Source organism: Sorghum bicolor, chromosome 2 (assembly GCF_000003195.3).
Source record: "Sorghum bicolor cultivar BTx623 chromosome 2, Sorghum_bicolor_NCBIv3, whole genome shotgun sequence".
NCBI classification, from domain to species: domain Eukaryota; kingdom Viridiplantae; phylum Streptophyta; class Magnoliopsida; order Poales; family Poaceae; genus Sorghum; species Sorghum bicolor.
The window spans coordinates 65102450-65116246 of NC_012871.2; the positions used below are offsets into that span (position 1 = coordinate 65102450).

The window sequence follows — 13797 nt, forward strand, 5'->3', positions numbered from 1 at the left end:
GCGCTCCCTCCGTTGTCACAGGTAACCCTGGGTCGCTTTGCCAAATGCCAATATCCTGCCGGCGGCTGGCGCCGTGGGCTCACCGCTCAGGTAGATATGATGTTGGTTATCTTAGCTGCATCGCAGCCTGCAATCTTGCATTCTGGATTTCTGGGTCACTTGCCGTGCAAGTCGTGCTGGATGACTTTTTTTAATTCGCTTGTTGTCTCTGTCTGAAGTCTGAACTCTAGAACAGATAAGTTTATTTGTCTCTGAATTTTGAACTTTTAAGCAGTGTGTTTGTTTTGTGAACCGTGATTTATACATGTGCGCGTGACTCCTCTTATTGAAGCACGCGTCAACGGACGTGTTCTCAGAAAAAAAATACTTGCGCGCGTGCACTTATGATGAGTTACTGAAAGTTGCTACATCATGTATTCATGTGGATTTCTTTGATCATAGATGCATGATCAGGAAGTGCTTCAAGGCCAACCTGAAAACTTTGACATTCTGCCCCATATGTCTTCAGCTGGGGTAGCTTGCTGTGATTTTTGAGGTTGAGGAATGCAGTGGCATAGCAAAGGCTTGTGCAGGTTATTACCTGCCTGTTAGCCAAAGCCAAGCAGCTTTTTTTTTTCTCTTGATGCTACATGTACAGTACAGTGTACAGTATAGAATAGCCACCGAATGAGAATGTATCTATGGCATCTGTTGACACATTCTGTTGACCTGTTCTTGTCAAGTGCAGAGTTGGCTACCATTGCACTGAAATGAGATTCAGGAGCTAACACGCACATGTCTATAATCTCTCGACCTACAGCCAGCATCTGAATACTTATCGCAGGCTGTCTCAAGCAACATCTCTGCGTCTATTTGAACACCCAGTGTCCTCACACAGTTATATCTTTTCAGCATCGTATTGCCTTTCACATGGAGGAGGTAATGCTTGATTACAGGCCATCTCAAAGGACATCTACACATCCTTCCGTAAAATATGCTCACCCAGTCCCTTTTCAAGTTTCCTTCCCTGGAAGGCTGGAACAATCTGCTCACTAACTGTACCGTGAGTTCAACTCAAATTACTACACAGTCCACAGCTTCTTTCTTTCCCTCTTGTTTAACCGTTTGTAAAAACTTCACTTCTTTAGTTCTTTCAATAAATTCCTGTAGGGGCTTTATCGGCCCCACAGTTTGTTGCTTGACCTCACCGGGCGGTTTTCCCACCCTGCTGCCGTGTTGGACTATCGACATTTTTTTAAAAAAAATACCGACAGAAAGCATGCGAGTTTTGCAGTTTTTTCTACCATAGATCAAACTAGATTTACAAAAATAAAGTACCGATGGTTGCCTGGTTGGCCACACACGCTCGCCTTCTGAGGTCCATCTCGTTGATTAGGCCACACACACACCTGAACTAGTGTTAGCTCCCGTTCTCGGGTTTTTTTCTGTAATACGCAAGAGGGTTGTGTATCTTTTCATTAAGCCGTTCTCTTGTTTTAATTTGTTCCTTCCAAACATTCCAGCTCGATCGCCTGCAGCATGCATGAGTTAATCTTATTTTTTGTTGTTGAGGACTTTGTCCCTGCTGCAGCGATGACGCCCATGCACCACTAGTCCAACGTCACGTTAGCTGCAACTTGTATGGCACAACTCGTCCAGGAGCTCATGAGCGCCATAACTCTTTGGCGAAAGGGGGGGATTCCAAATAGAGGTGTCATGTTGTTTCAGGAGCTTGATCACACAAGAGACAAGACGCATAAGCAGGGGTCGAAAGGCCAATTATTCCTCATAGATAGCTTATTGGCTGTTAGTATCTTTGCTTGAACCAAGAGCTATAGGTGAAGAATCTGTGCTTTCCCTCAGCATATATACGCCATTCAAATCGATTTTACAATGAAAGGGCAGTAGGAGCCTTTCAACTGAATTAGATAGACTGATTTATAGCAGTGTACTCCCGTATTGCCCACCTTCAGGTTTTTGTATCTTCTAGAATCTAGATCAGAGAGCTGGACGCCCAGAACTGCTGAACAAGGCCCCAAAGTTGAACAAATTAGGCCATTTTTTGTTCTCTCCATTCTCCATTCTCCAAAGTCCTCTTTGTCCAGTTATGATTATTCAGCCCCTCCCTAACGTCTTATTCTTGGGTCATGCCAATGCATATAGGCTTGGAGCAAGGTGCATTGGAGCTTTTCCAGGCCAGTCTCAATGCATAGTTTCATGACACAGTTACCAAGACTATAAACTAGGTAACCGAGCCACAAGAGTTTTATGGGGATGAAACTCCTCTCTCATCTGATGAAACTCCTTCATTTAATGACCCTGCCAAGTCAGCAATTTTGTTTATATGGCACCCTATTTAATGTGCATGACACTCCCATGAAACATGCATTGAGACTGGCCTTAGCCACTAGGAATGCTAAAATTTCACTCTAGCTCCTCAGCCTAGATTGACAATGCTTGCCCTCCATCTATATAACTATCGGGGCGTGGCGGCACAACCTTGCACAGTCTTGTGAAATCTACAAAGAATTGGATTCCGTCTTTTTTTTTTGGGATAAATTTGATTTAAGTTTGTGTGTGTGTTGAACTATCATGCTAGCCGAGCTGACCCGAGCACACTGAGTTCACCGGGCTAACAGGCCAGCCCAATACGGCCCAAGGTTTAAAGGGTTGTGCCGTGGGGGCAACTTGTGGACGGACATGACACGGAGTTGTTGTCATTCCAGCTCGTTGCCTAGCAAGGTTGTGCCGGCCGGGCTATAGGTGGCCCATTTGGCCATCTAATACCACCGTCGTCTGAAGCCTGTTCAGGGCTCATATTATCAAAAAGATATAAGTTTTGAACGTTACAGCCAGGACGAAACAACATGCTGGAAATTGTTTCAGGTGGATGAGAAGCTGCGTACGGTGACCCTCTCGCCGGGTATCACCGATAAGTTCACTTGGAAATGGACCTCCGATGGACAGTATTCCAGTTCTTCCGCATACCGTGCCTTCTTTGCGGGCTCCACCACACTTCTTGGAGCCAAGGAGCTGTGGCAGACCAAGGCGCCGCCCAAGGTCAAGTTTTTCTTCTGGCTGGCTCTTCATGGACGACTCTGGACGGCAGCTAGACGGGCACGTCATGGACTCCAGCAGACGGCGTCTTGTTCTCTGTGTGGACAGCAGGACGAGACTTCCGACCACCTACTCCTCGCTTGTGTCTACAGTAGGGAGGTTTGGTTCCGTCTGCTGAGCTTTACAAACCTTCAGCAGCATGCCCCGGGCTTGGACGACACTCTCACGGACTGGTGGCTGGGGACAAGGAACGTCATTCATGCCGACGTGCGCAAGCCATTCGACTCCATCGTCCTTCTGGTCACCTGGGAGATTTGGAAGGAGCGCAACAGGCGGACGTTCGACGACGCCTCACGCTCCCGCTCTTTGCTTCTTAAGCGCATCCAGGAAGAGATGGAGTCGTGGGTGGCTGCAGGCTACCGGCTCCTATCGCCGTTCGTTCACCTCGTCTCCTAGAGTGTCCCCCTCTCCCTCTCTCTTTTAGCGGATTAGTTCTATCCTAAGTATACCGGTCAAGCTCTACCGTTAACGCCGGTGCTCTGTGTTAGTGTGTTTGGCCATTAGCCTATGGCATCTCGCCATGGATCTTGACGTGCTTGTACTCAGACTCATTTTTCCCTTAAAGCAACACGTGCTAAGGCACGTTTTCGAAAAAAAAACCCACAAGACATGCTTTGCACCATTATAGCAAAGGATATTGACTGATTGCTTTATGAGAAGGGAACATATCTAGTGGAAACTACAACCTTCGTGAAAACTCGTGCAAACCACGTCAAAAAAGTTATCTAAATTCACAAAAAAATCACACATGTAGATGATATGATTATACACAATATTTTAAAATATTTTGTCCAAATTCGAATTCGTTTTTGAGATATAAAAATAACAAATTTTAAGCCAGAAAGTTGCCCCTAGGATCTGTTAGAAATTTGTTATTTTTATATCACGAATTTGAGTTTGGACAAGATATTTTACAAGATTGTGTATCATCATATCATCTACATGTGTGAATTTTTTTATAAATTTAGACGACTTTTTTGTTATGGTGGGAAAAGGTATTGATTCCTCTCGGAGAAAAAAAAACAGCAGCAAAATGGTACACTAGTACAGTAATCACTACCAAAATGGTGGAGTTCTCCTAGCGTTTTTAGTTAGTAATAAAACACTATCACTAGTCAAAACACTAGGAAATCCTTACTAGGAGACATTTACTGGGGAAAGTTTATACTAAATTTTGAGTACTAAAACACTAGGAGAACCTCACATCACTAGGAGAAATTGAAAAATCTTGTTGTGAATGCGTAATGTTCGTAGCATGCATATGCACTTCCAATAATAACTTTTTTTTTCATTTTAACAAAATGCACTTACAAGATATATGCTCACGACGCGCTCACATCATGCTAATAAAGAACTACAGGTCCCTGCACGTGCACACCACTTGCGCATCCAAGCACGCGCACGCTGCTGAACCTCAGAGACCTGCTGGACAACCCGCGCCCGTCGCCGGCGTCGTCATCGCGCAAGAGATGGAGCTCGTCGGCCAGCGAACTCGGGACAACGAAGCGGCAGCTCTGGCTCTGATGAGGACGCTGGGCGCCGCCGCCGGCGTACCGCTGCTCGGCCGGCGGCGGCCGCTCCCGCGTTCGATGATGATGATGAGGAGGAGGAGGAGAGCCGCCGGGGGAGGACACGAGGTCGTAGTGCATCGTCCTTCTCGTTGCCCTGCGCTTCTTGATCGCGCCAAAGACGAAAGGGATGAGCCCCTCCATCCTCATTTCTCAGCGACGAGCCGAGCAGCTAGTGGATCGAGCTTGGAGGTGTAGAGAGGTTTTCTTTGCTGAATGAATCAACGAAGCACTGAAGCACACTGCAGTCGTCGATCGCTTCTAATTCATAGGTCTGATGAGGAAATATGGTGGGTTTCTCTTATATAGGACACGCAGGCAGAACCAGAAAGGGGGTATGGTAGTTTGATTTCCAGTTAGACACACTGACGGACTGACCGGAGCATGCATGCTTAATTGGCCCTTGGCCGTCGTCTGGCGGCTTTGGATATTTTGCATCAGTATATGCGCTAACTGCCATGGAGATAGATAGACATATGCATGTACCTGCAGCGTTCGTACCTCCATAATAACGGCATTCAATCAATAAACAAAATATATGTACACCTGCTTCACACATGCACTTTTGTATTGATCGGTATTTGGCTTTTCAGCACCTTCTACGATTCTGCATGCCATTATATATGTGTACTTTTCTTGTTTCAACAAATTAAATGATGCGTAGTTAGCCGCCGGCTACTAGCTAGGGGTTAGTACATGTCGCTAGCTAGCACAGGTCTCCTCTGAACCATACATTATCATTTATCAGCACAGAGCTTACAGGTACCTACGCTCTTCCAAAAAAAAAAAGACAGAATCTAATACGGGGACAAATCTATAATATGGCATTTTCCACCGCAGCCTCTGAATAAGAATGCTTATAACCACAGTATGATATTTTTTTTTTCATTAATGTAAATGCCGTCGATCACTCCAGGAGACCAAGTTCCTGCTGCTGTTTCTCTTCTTCTTCTTTTTACTGAACATCTTCGTTATTCTTTAACAATAATACATGTAACATGTACGGATATTATTAGTTCAGCTCAATTGTACAACACGTTTTCCTTTTGAGAAAAAGATTAGGATCAATTTAACTGTTGCTTGTATCTCTATAACTCTGACCAATTTTTTCTTTTAAGAAATCCACCAACACGTACAATGTCGAATTATGAAGCATGTTTGAAGCCAAAAATAGTGGCTTCTCCTGTCTTCACCTTATCCTATACAATGTATTGTGTGAGCGCATATTTTAAGAAACTTTATATGCGGAGCTGTTTTGTCAAACAATTTACCAAAATGACTCCAGCTCCATTAGAGGTGTTAATGGAGCTAAAGCCCCCCAAAAATGGTTTCACTAGTGAAGTGGAGCCGTCCCAAACAGGACCTTATTTGAACTTGTAATTGTTAAAAAAAATCAAAAAAGATGTTATTATATTGTCCTAGAAACTTAGTTAAAATTAGAAATAATTTAGAACAAAGCCATAACGAACTAGAATAATTTAAAACAGAGGAATAGATTTTTTTTAGATGATTGTACTTCCACTGTCATAGATGTAAGGGTTAATTAGATCTATGGCAATATAAATGTAATAATCGACATCACATCATATACTAGCACCATGCTAATACAAATGTATGGCATTTTACGACCGGAAAGAATCACAGAAGGCCTGTTTCCTTGCTAATCATTTTGGTCCGATGTCTATTGAGCCCAAGTTTCGCAAGAACCCTTCTGATATCATATACTCCCTCCGTCTAAAAAAAGTGTTGTTTTAGATTTTCGTGCCACAAATTTAACTTGATTTGTAGAAAATACGTATAATATTTATGTCTTTAAATAAATTTGTTAAAAAACTAGAGTTAAAGATCTTTTCAATGAATATTAATTATGTACTATAAATATTAATATTTTTTACTATATATTTAGTTAAAGTTATTTCTTGAGAAGCACAAATGATATTTATTTTAAGACGGAGGAAGTATGTTGCCCTATCATGGAGAAGTGATGTATACTACTCAAGGAGGACGATCGTCAGCAGTTCATGCAATTGAAGGATGAGGTCCCTAGGCTGGTCGCTCGATGAAGAACTTTAAGCCAAGCTCTCATGTCCACACACATTTGTGGAATTTAGTGGATGTTTTAGACTTTTCTTGTTTCGTTAATGCTGCTTTGTAAACTGGTATCTCATGCTTTGGACTCGCTGAAATTTGATTGCTACTTATTTGTTATGAGAGAAAAAAATATTATTTTTTCACTAAAAAATAGTGCTAATAAATTCAAGCGCATAGGACGAAAAGCTGTGATTAATCCTTTTTAAAAAAAAATAAAACATTTTGGTCCGACCATCGTCAACTGAATAAAAACGGAGGGAGGTAAAGCTATGTTATCTGAAATGGAAACCGTTGTTGCAGGATAAGTGCATTTTGAAAGTAGGACTTTTCCTCCAATTTTCATGAAAATCCGCTTTTTCTCCCTCAACTTCAAAACTGGTCAAATCACCTTCTTCAACTTTTTAAATCGTGCATTTTACCTTCCTAGAGTGGTTTCGAAGGCGGTTTTGCTACAATAAATAGTGGTTTTGCTACAATAATAATATTTTCATCTTTTTCTTTTTTTTAATTATTTCGGCTGAATCTTTAAAAAATCATAGTAAATCACAGAAAAATTAGAAAATAGAAAATCTAATTTTTTGACTCCACATAAGTAGATCTACATAGTAAACATATAATATGATATGCTTTAGTATAAAGTTTTTGCTATAAAGGTTGTGTCCCTTTCTTTTATTTATTTATTTATTTATTTAGCTGATTCTTTGAAAAATTATAATAAATCGTAGAAAAATCATAAAATAGAAAATATAATTTTTTACACTCCACATGAGTATATATATACATAATAAACATATAATATATGTATGTTTTAGTCCGACAAAATAATTATAGAAGTTGTAGCTATGAATTATTTCAATTAATTACATAAAAACATAGATCTAAAGCTACAACAAAAGAATTATACTAAAGCATACCATATTATATATTTACAATGTAGATATGCTCATGTAGAGTCTAACAAAATTATATTTTATATTTTATATTTTTTCTGCAATTTACTATGATTTTTCAAATATTTAGCTGAAATAAATAAAAAAGAAAAATACAAAACCTTTATAGCAAAACTTTGTACTAAAACATACCATATTATATATTCATTATGTAGATCTGAGTCCAACAAAATTGGATTTTCTATTTTATGTTTTTTCCATGATTTACTATGATTTTTCAAATATTTAGCTAAAATAATTTAAAAAGAAAAAGACAAAACCAATGTTACTGTTGCGAAACCACTATTCACTATAGCAAAACTGTCTTCGAAACCGCTTCAGGAAGGTAAAATGCACGGTTTGAAAAGTTGTGGGATGTAGTTTGTCTGGTTTGGAGTTGAGAGAGAAAAGCAGACTTTCGTGAAAGTTGAGGGAGGAAAGTAGACTTTTTCCTTGAAAATACTGTACTTTAATACACGAAGGCCGAACCCAGTCTAGGAGGCCGAACATCCCGAAGAAGCGTTACTGTTAACAGGCTTACAGGCATGCATTGGAAGAGCCCAATCAGAACGGATTCTGGCCCGGCCCGTCAAGCCGGCCGCCGTTAGGAGCGGAGGAGACGGCCGGCGTCTGGCCGCTCGCTTCGTTTCCGCCTTTCCCCTCCCGCAAGTCGCCGCCGGCTCGCTGTCGTGGGGGGTTCTGGGGAAAACGCGACGAGAGGGGCAGAAGTGATGGCGAAGTCGTGCAAGGGGTTGGCCATGGAGCTCGTCAAGTGTCTCAGCGAGACCGACTGCGTTAAGGTTGGTCGGCTCCGTTCTCCTTCCTTCTCCCCAATCCACCCACGCCGCAGGTTGACGCTGCTTGTTTCGATCCGAGTAGGCGCAAGCGTACTTAGCTGCGGCGGACATCACCCGCAAGCTAGTGCCGGGCGATTGGATCCAGAACGGGTGATACTGGTTCAGCGTTGGAGTTCTCGTGGCCCGGGCTATTTCCAGTCTCCTGATGCGCTTGTGTGCAGGTGCAGAAAAGGCCGTACAAGGAGTGCGCCGGGGAGAAAGTGCCCAACATTACCAGCGAGTGCGTTGGCCTGCGGGAGACCTACTTCAACTGCAAGAGGGGCCAGGTGTGTCCTGATCCTTGCAAATTACTTGTACTAGTTATTGCTAGCTTTCTGTTGATAGGCCATACTGCGATTTGGAGTGCCGGATGATAATGTCGTGGACCTGAATGTATTACTGGTTATCTGGTTCATTGGAGAGTGGAGACGTTGATTCTCCATTTGTTTGGGGTTCTCCCACATTTGAAGCAGTGCCTAGCGACTATTGATTGTTGATTCTTTAATTGGCCGTGGCATTAGGTTTTATGGAGGTGCTAATAATCAACATTTAGAGCTGAATAATTAGCAGTTAGACATTCTTTGGGCATGGCGTAAATACCCATACCTCAGCCTAAATAAGATGGTGTTCATGCTCATGCTACTATGTTCATCAGAGTCCATTAGTTTGTGGAATGTTCAAGGACACTATTTCTGATCTCAGTCCCGGGCCTGTTTGGATGGAACCCTGGATGAGTTGTCTGGGCAATTCAGCTGCCTGTGACTTGCCTGTAAACGATAGCAAGATTGCCTGACCAGGCAAGTGTGTTTTTCATGTCCTTGTTTGGTTGCAGTCCTGGAGCTATGCCTGAGTGGATGAAAAGGACAGGACAGCGTTTGGTTGTCGAGCTGCCTGTGTTTATACCTTTTGAAGGTGTGGTGCAAAAACATATCCAAAAAATATCATAGTAGCAACGAAATATTGCAAATATTTTAAATCCAGTAAGTATGAGATGCAAAACGAAGCATACCATCTTCATTAATTAAACATGGAGACAAGCCAATGATACAGTGGTTGTTGTAACAAATAAAAAAATAAAGAAATTGTTTGCAGTCTATAGAAGGCTACAGAGAAAAAGCAAAACAGAAACCTCGATCCAAAAATCTGAAGATGCGGCCACCAGGATGGTGATCCATATATAGAAGAAAATGAAATCCAAAGGCCAGGACCTCAAATCGTGTAAACAAAGAAGAGAAATCATGTGTAAAATCAGTAGAAAAAAAAATCTTCCAACAAATCAATTGAAAAGGAAAAGAAACAATTGTTGCCTGTAACTTTCAGCTAAGAGGAGCCAGCCGGCCATCAGATGCACATAAAAGCGTCGTCTTCTGCGCCCTCGTCAATTTGGCCGTGATTTTTTTTTACCTTTCTCCATGGATGAGCGCAAACGATATATATATATATATAGAGAGAGAGAGAGAGATTGAGGAGAAAGGGGAAAGTGGCTTAGGTGGAGTCATTAAGGCCCAGGCAAGTCGGACAGCGCCTAGGCGACCGAATTCCTACGCCTGGCTCCCAGGCAGGTGTGCCACAGGCAGCTCACAGCAGGCAAATTTTTCAGGGTCCCAAACAAAACGAACCCCAGGAAGAATCCAGGCAGGTGTCCTGTCCAGGCATTTTAGTTCAGGGCTCCATCCAAACATGCCCGTAGTCTATGGCTGATCCGATGCCAAATTGCAATACAGAATTGTGTGACACAATGACGAGTTAGGTTTCCATCTATGCCTGAGTTGAATGTTAAGACTGTTAATAGATTAAAAGATATTGTTTTATGTCAATGTGTATGCAGTGAAAGACCTCTGTTGCAGTTGTTTGCCTAAGTGAAAAACATAAAAATTGTATTTCCAGTTAGATGAGGTTGAGCATTCGCCCCCCTCCCCCCTAGCTTTGCCAGTTTTATTTGTTTCAGTTACTTCACAGTGTTGCTCTGTCTCAATGAATGTTGGCAGTTTCTTAGGCCTTGTTTAGTTCGCGAAAATTTTTGGTTTTGGCTACTGTAGCATTTTCGTTTTATTTGGCAATTAGTGTCCAATCATGGACTATTTAGGCTCAAAAGATTCATCTCGCACATTACATGCAAACTGTGCAATTAGTTATTTTTTTATCTATATTCAATGCTCCATGTATGCGTCCAAAGATTCGGTGTGATGGGAAGAAAAGTAAATTTTTGGGAACTAAACAGGGCCTTAGTTTTTATGGGTGCTACAGCTTAGACTCTGAGGAACAGGACTGTGTGCAACAAATGAAGCTAGAAATTAATTTCAATTTAACGAAAAGAAATAGTGGCCGTAGAATGATGCTAATCTTTCCCTTGGTGAACACAATGGTAGTGTGGTGGTTTTTCAGCGAGTAGTGGTAACAGCCACCAGGGTTTCAAATCCTAGCTTGCACAAAACAGATACCCTCACCGCCGCACAAAAAAAAAGGTGGCAAGGAGCTGGCCTGTGGTTACGGTGTGGTCCTACCAGCAGCAGCAGATAATGGCAATGGTCATTGGCCTGGTTTATGGTGCAGCAGGCGAGGCTGGGGTTTGGGGGTTTTCTGGGGTGGTTTGGTTGGGTTTTCTTCTTACTGCAAAGCTGTGGGGGGCAACGGGCAGCCTTTCCCCCAGCAGTTCAGATTTTTTTTTTAACCTTTCCCTTGATCTTGATTCAGTGACTTGAAAAACTTAATCTTGGAATGTGGTCAGAATTAGCATCTTTCTCCCGTCTGCTAAACTTCCAATTAATTGTTCCCATCATTGTTGTTAAAAGAGTATGGAGGTGTACACCTTTGATTTATCTCTTGTATTTGTTAAACACAAAAGAAATGTAATTTAATATACTCATCTTTATGTACCCTTTTGAGTAACACTAAACCTGAAAGGCTGAAACACCTGGTAATCCTTATATACAAAGTTACAGACTTGTGTGCTACTCTTGTGCATTATGTAATAATGATAATACTTCTGCTCAGTAGTTCATTTGTTTCTTCCAATTGAAGTACTATTATCGACTTATCTATGAAAGCCTGATGTTTTTAATTGTACAAGTGACACCTAACCTAGCTTAGGAATATTATGGATTGCACTGGCCCATAGTTATTGCAATCGGTGTCCAAGTTGTTGCAGCATCCATCATATCGGTCCATATATGGCTAACAACTTTCAGTACCATGCCTGAATATACTGTTCATGATCTTCCATGTTATCATTGTTCCAATTTGTTCTTTGATACTCTTATTTTGCTTGCGTGAACTGAATTGCACACACATTTATTTAAGCAAACATGCAAATAACAATCTTGTTAATCATGCAACAGGTTGACATGCGGGCCCGTATACGCGGGAACAAGGGATACTAGTGATGTGCCCACAATCTCCACAACCAGTTTTGTGTTCTAGCCAAGCTTGTGACATTGAGGTGTAATGATAACATGATTTAGTTTGCCCATGTTTCTGTTTTTGATAGGTGAGGGGAACTCACAACACACATGTGGCTTCAATTGATGACTAATGAGGGAAGTGTATTTGCTATCTACATTCTAGTACTTTTGATATTCCCTCTGTTCCAAATTAAGTCGTTTTGGCTTTTGTAGATACATAAACTTTACTATAAATCTAGGCATAATATATATCTAAGTGCATACCAAAAGTTATGTACCTAGAAACCATTTGGAAGGAAGGGAGTATATAGGAGGAACTCAGAGCACACGGATAGTTTGAATTGAGAGGCACATCTCAATTTTGGCCTCTAACATGTCTTTTGGAAAAGCTGTTTCCTGTCATAATGTAGTCCGTCTGCATTTCGCTTGCTTTTTATTTTATAGAATGCAGGAACTCAAATCAGAGCACGAGTAGTTCCACTTGACGATTTAGAGTGGTGGATCCAGATGCTGATATCTAACGTTTTGTCTTTCCGGAGAAGTTGTTTCGTCATACCCCATATGTTCAGGCGGTGTGACCCGTAACTTGTCGCGTTGTCTTGAACTGAACCTGGACTCTTTCAGCGAGTTGGTTATATCTTTTTTTATTATTATGAAACTAAAATGACATGATAATAAAGATTTCAGATTAGCTGTGCCCATACCTAAGTGGGTAAATAATTGCTGAACCTGCGTTTCGGCCGAGAAAAAAATCACTGCATGTGATGCAATGTGTTTGTTGCAATAAAAAAGAAATCCTTACAATGTTTTGCCGATCAATGGGAAAAGGGGAAATATCATCCAGTGTTTTGTTATAATATAAGTAAATCAACAGAAAAGGTAGTAAGGTGCTAGGGTAGCTAGCTTTTTTGTTTAGACGTCCCAACAACTATGTATTTTGATGTAGACAAGGAAAAAGTAGGAGAGAGTAATCACTAGCGACGAACAAATAGTCTATCTATTTCACGTAGTCTAATAGTCTAAGAGAGTAACACATGCGTTCAATAAAATAAATATGTATAAAATAATCTTTGTTTTTATTTCTCACCTCCACATTAGCTAGCATGTAGTTAGCATCATTAAGGACGTCCTTATAACATTAATTTGATAATGTATTTTTTTATAGGCCTAATCAAACTTCAATCAATTTGGCTCATTGGAAATCGAGAATTACAATTATTTTCTGCGGTGGGAATAGCAAAGATTAACGAAGGAGCCATGGTTTGACTGGATCGGATGGCAGCGATCCCTGTAAAGCGGCCTCGATGCTTTTCGCGCCGACGCCAGGCGTCCGGGTGCCGCAAAGTGAAAGAAACCGGGGACTTCACCGGCGCAAGTCGGCAAACGTCTCGTCGCTCCTGAGTCCTGAAGCGTCCAGTCCCAGACTCGTCTTGGTCTTGCTCGGCAGCTCGTGCAACTCAAGTACTCGACTGCCGTTCTCCGTGGAGCACGGCAGTGACACATGACCTGCTTTTTTTGAAGCGAAGTAACATGACCTCTGCTAAAGGGCTATCACAGATTCACAGGAGACTGGAGTATTTTGTTCCTAACCTGTGAGCAGAATCTGTGGTGCACTGGCACAGCTTGTTTTAGCTTCTTAAAACAAACTTGGCGCGGCTACTAGAAACACAGTGGTTTAAATGTAATTTGACAAAATAAATAGCTCATCGTCTAATAAAAATACGGCAAAGCTCTTGCCGCCTTTCTAAAAAAACAAAATAAATAGCAATTCTTATACATAATTCTCGAAATTCCATATCTCATAGAAAATGATTAAGTTCCACTAAAAATGCTCACCAATAACCAAATGGTAAAGTTCCGCTAAAAAAATACAAGT

The 13797-nt window shown here is 41.5% G+C and overlaps 1 protein-coding gene across 1 annotated transcript; it reads left to right on the forward strand.

Annotated features, from left to right (window-relative positions):
* LOC8059016 (cytochrome c oxidase assembly factor 5) lies at positions 8297-12216 on the forward strand. The gene is made up of 3 exons (XM_002460491.2): positions 8297-8484; positions 8703-8807; positions 11859-12216. The coding sequence occupies exons 1-3, from the start codon at positions 8416-8418 to the stop codon at positions 11898-11900; spliced, it is 216 nt and encodes a 71-aa protein (XP_002460536.1). The 5' UTR covers positions 8297-8415; the 3' UTR covers positions 11901-12216.

Coding starts and splice junctions, on each gene's coding strand:
- LOC8059016 (XM_002460491.2), top strand. CDS start 8,416: ATGGCGAAGTCGTGCAAGGGGTTGGCCATGGAGCTCGTCAAGTGTCTC. Junction 8,485..8,702: donor GCGAGACCGACTGCGTTAAG/GTTGGTCGGCTC, acceptor GCTTGTGTGCAG/GTGCAGAAAAGGCCGTACAA. Junction 8,808..11,858: donor TCAACTGCAAGAGGGGCCAG/GTGTGTCCTGAT, acceptor ATCATGCAACAG/GTTGACATGCGGGCCCGTAT.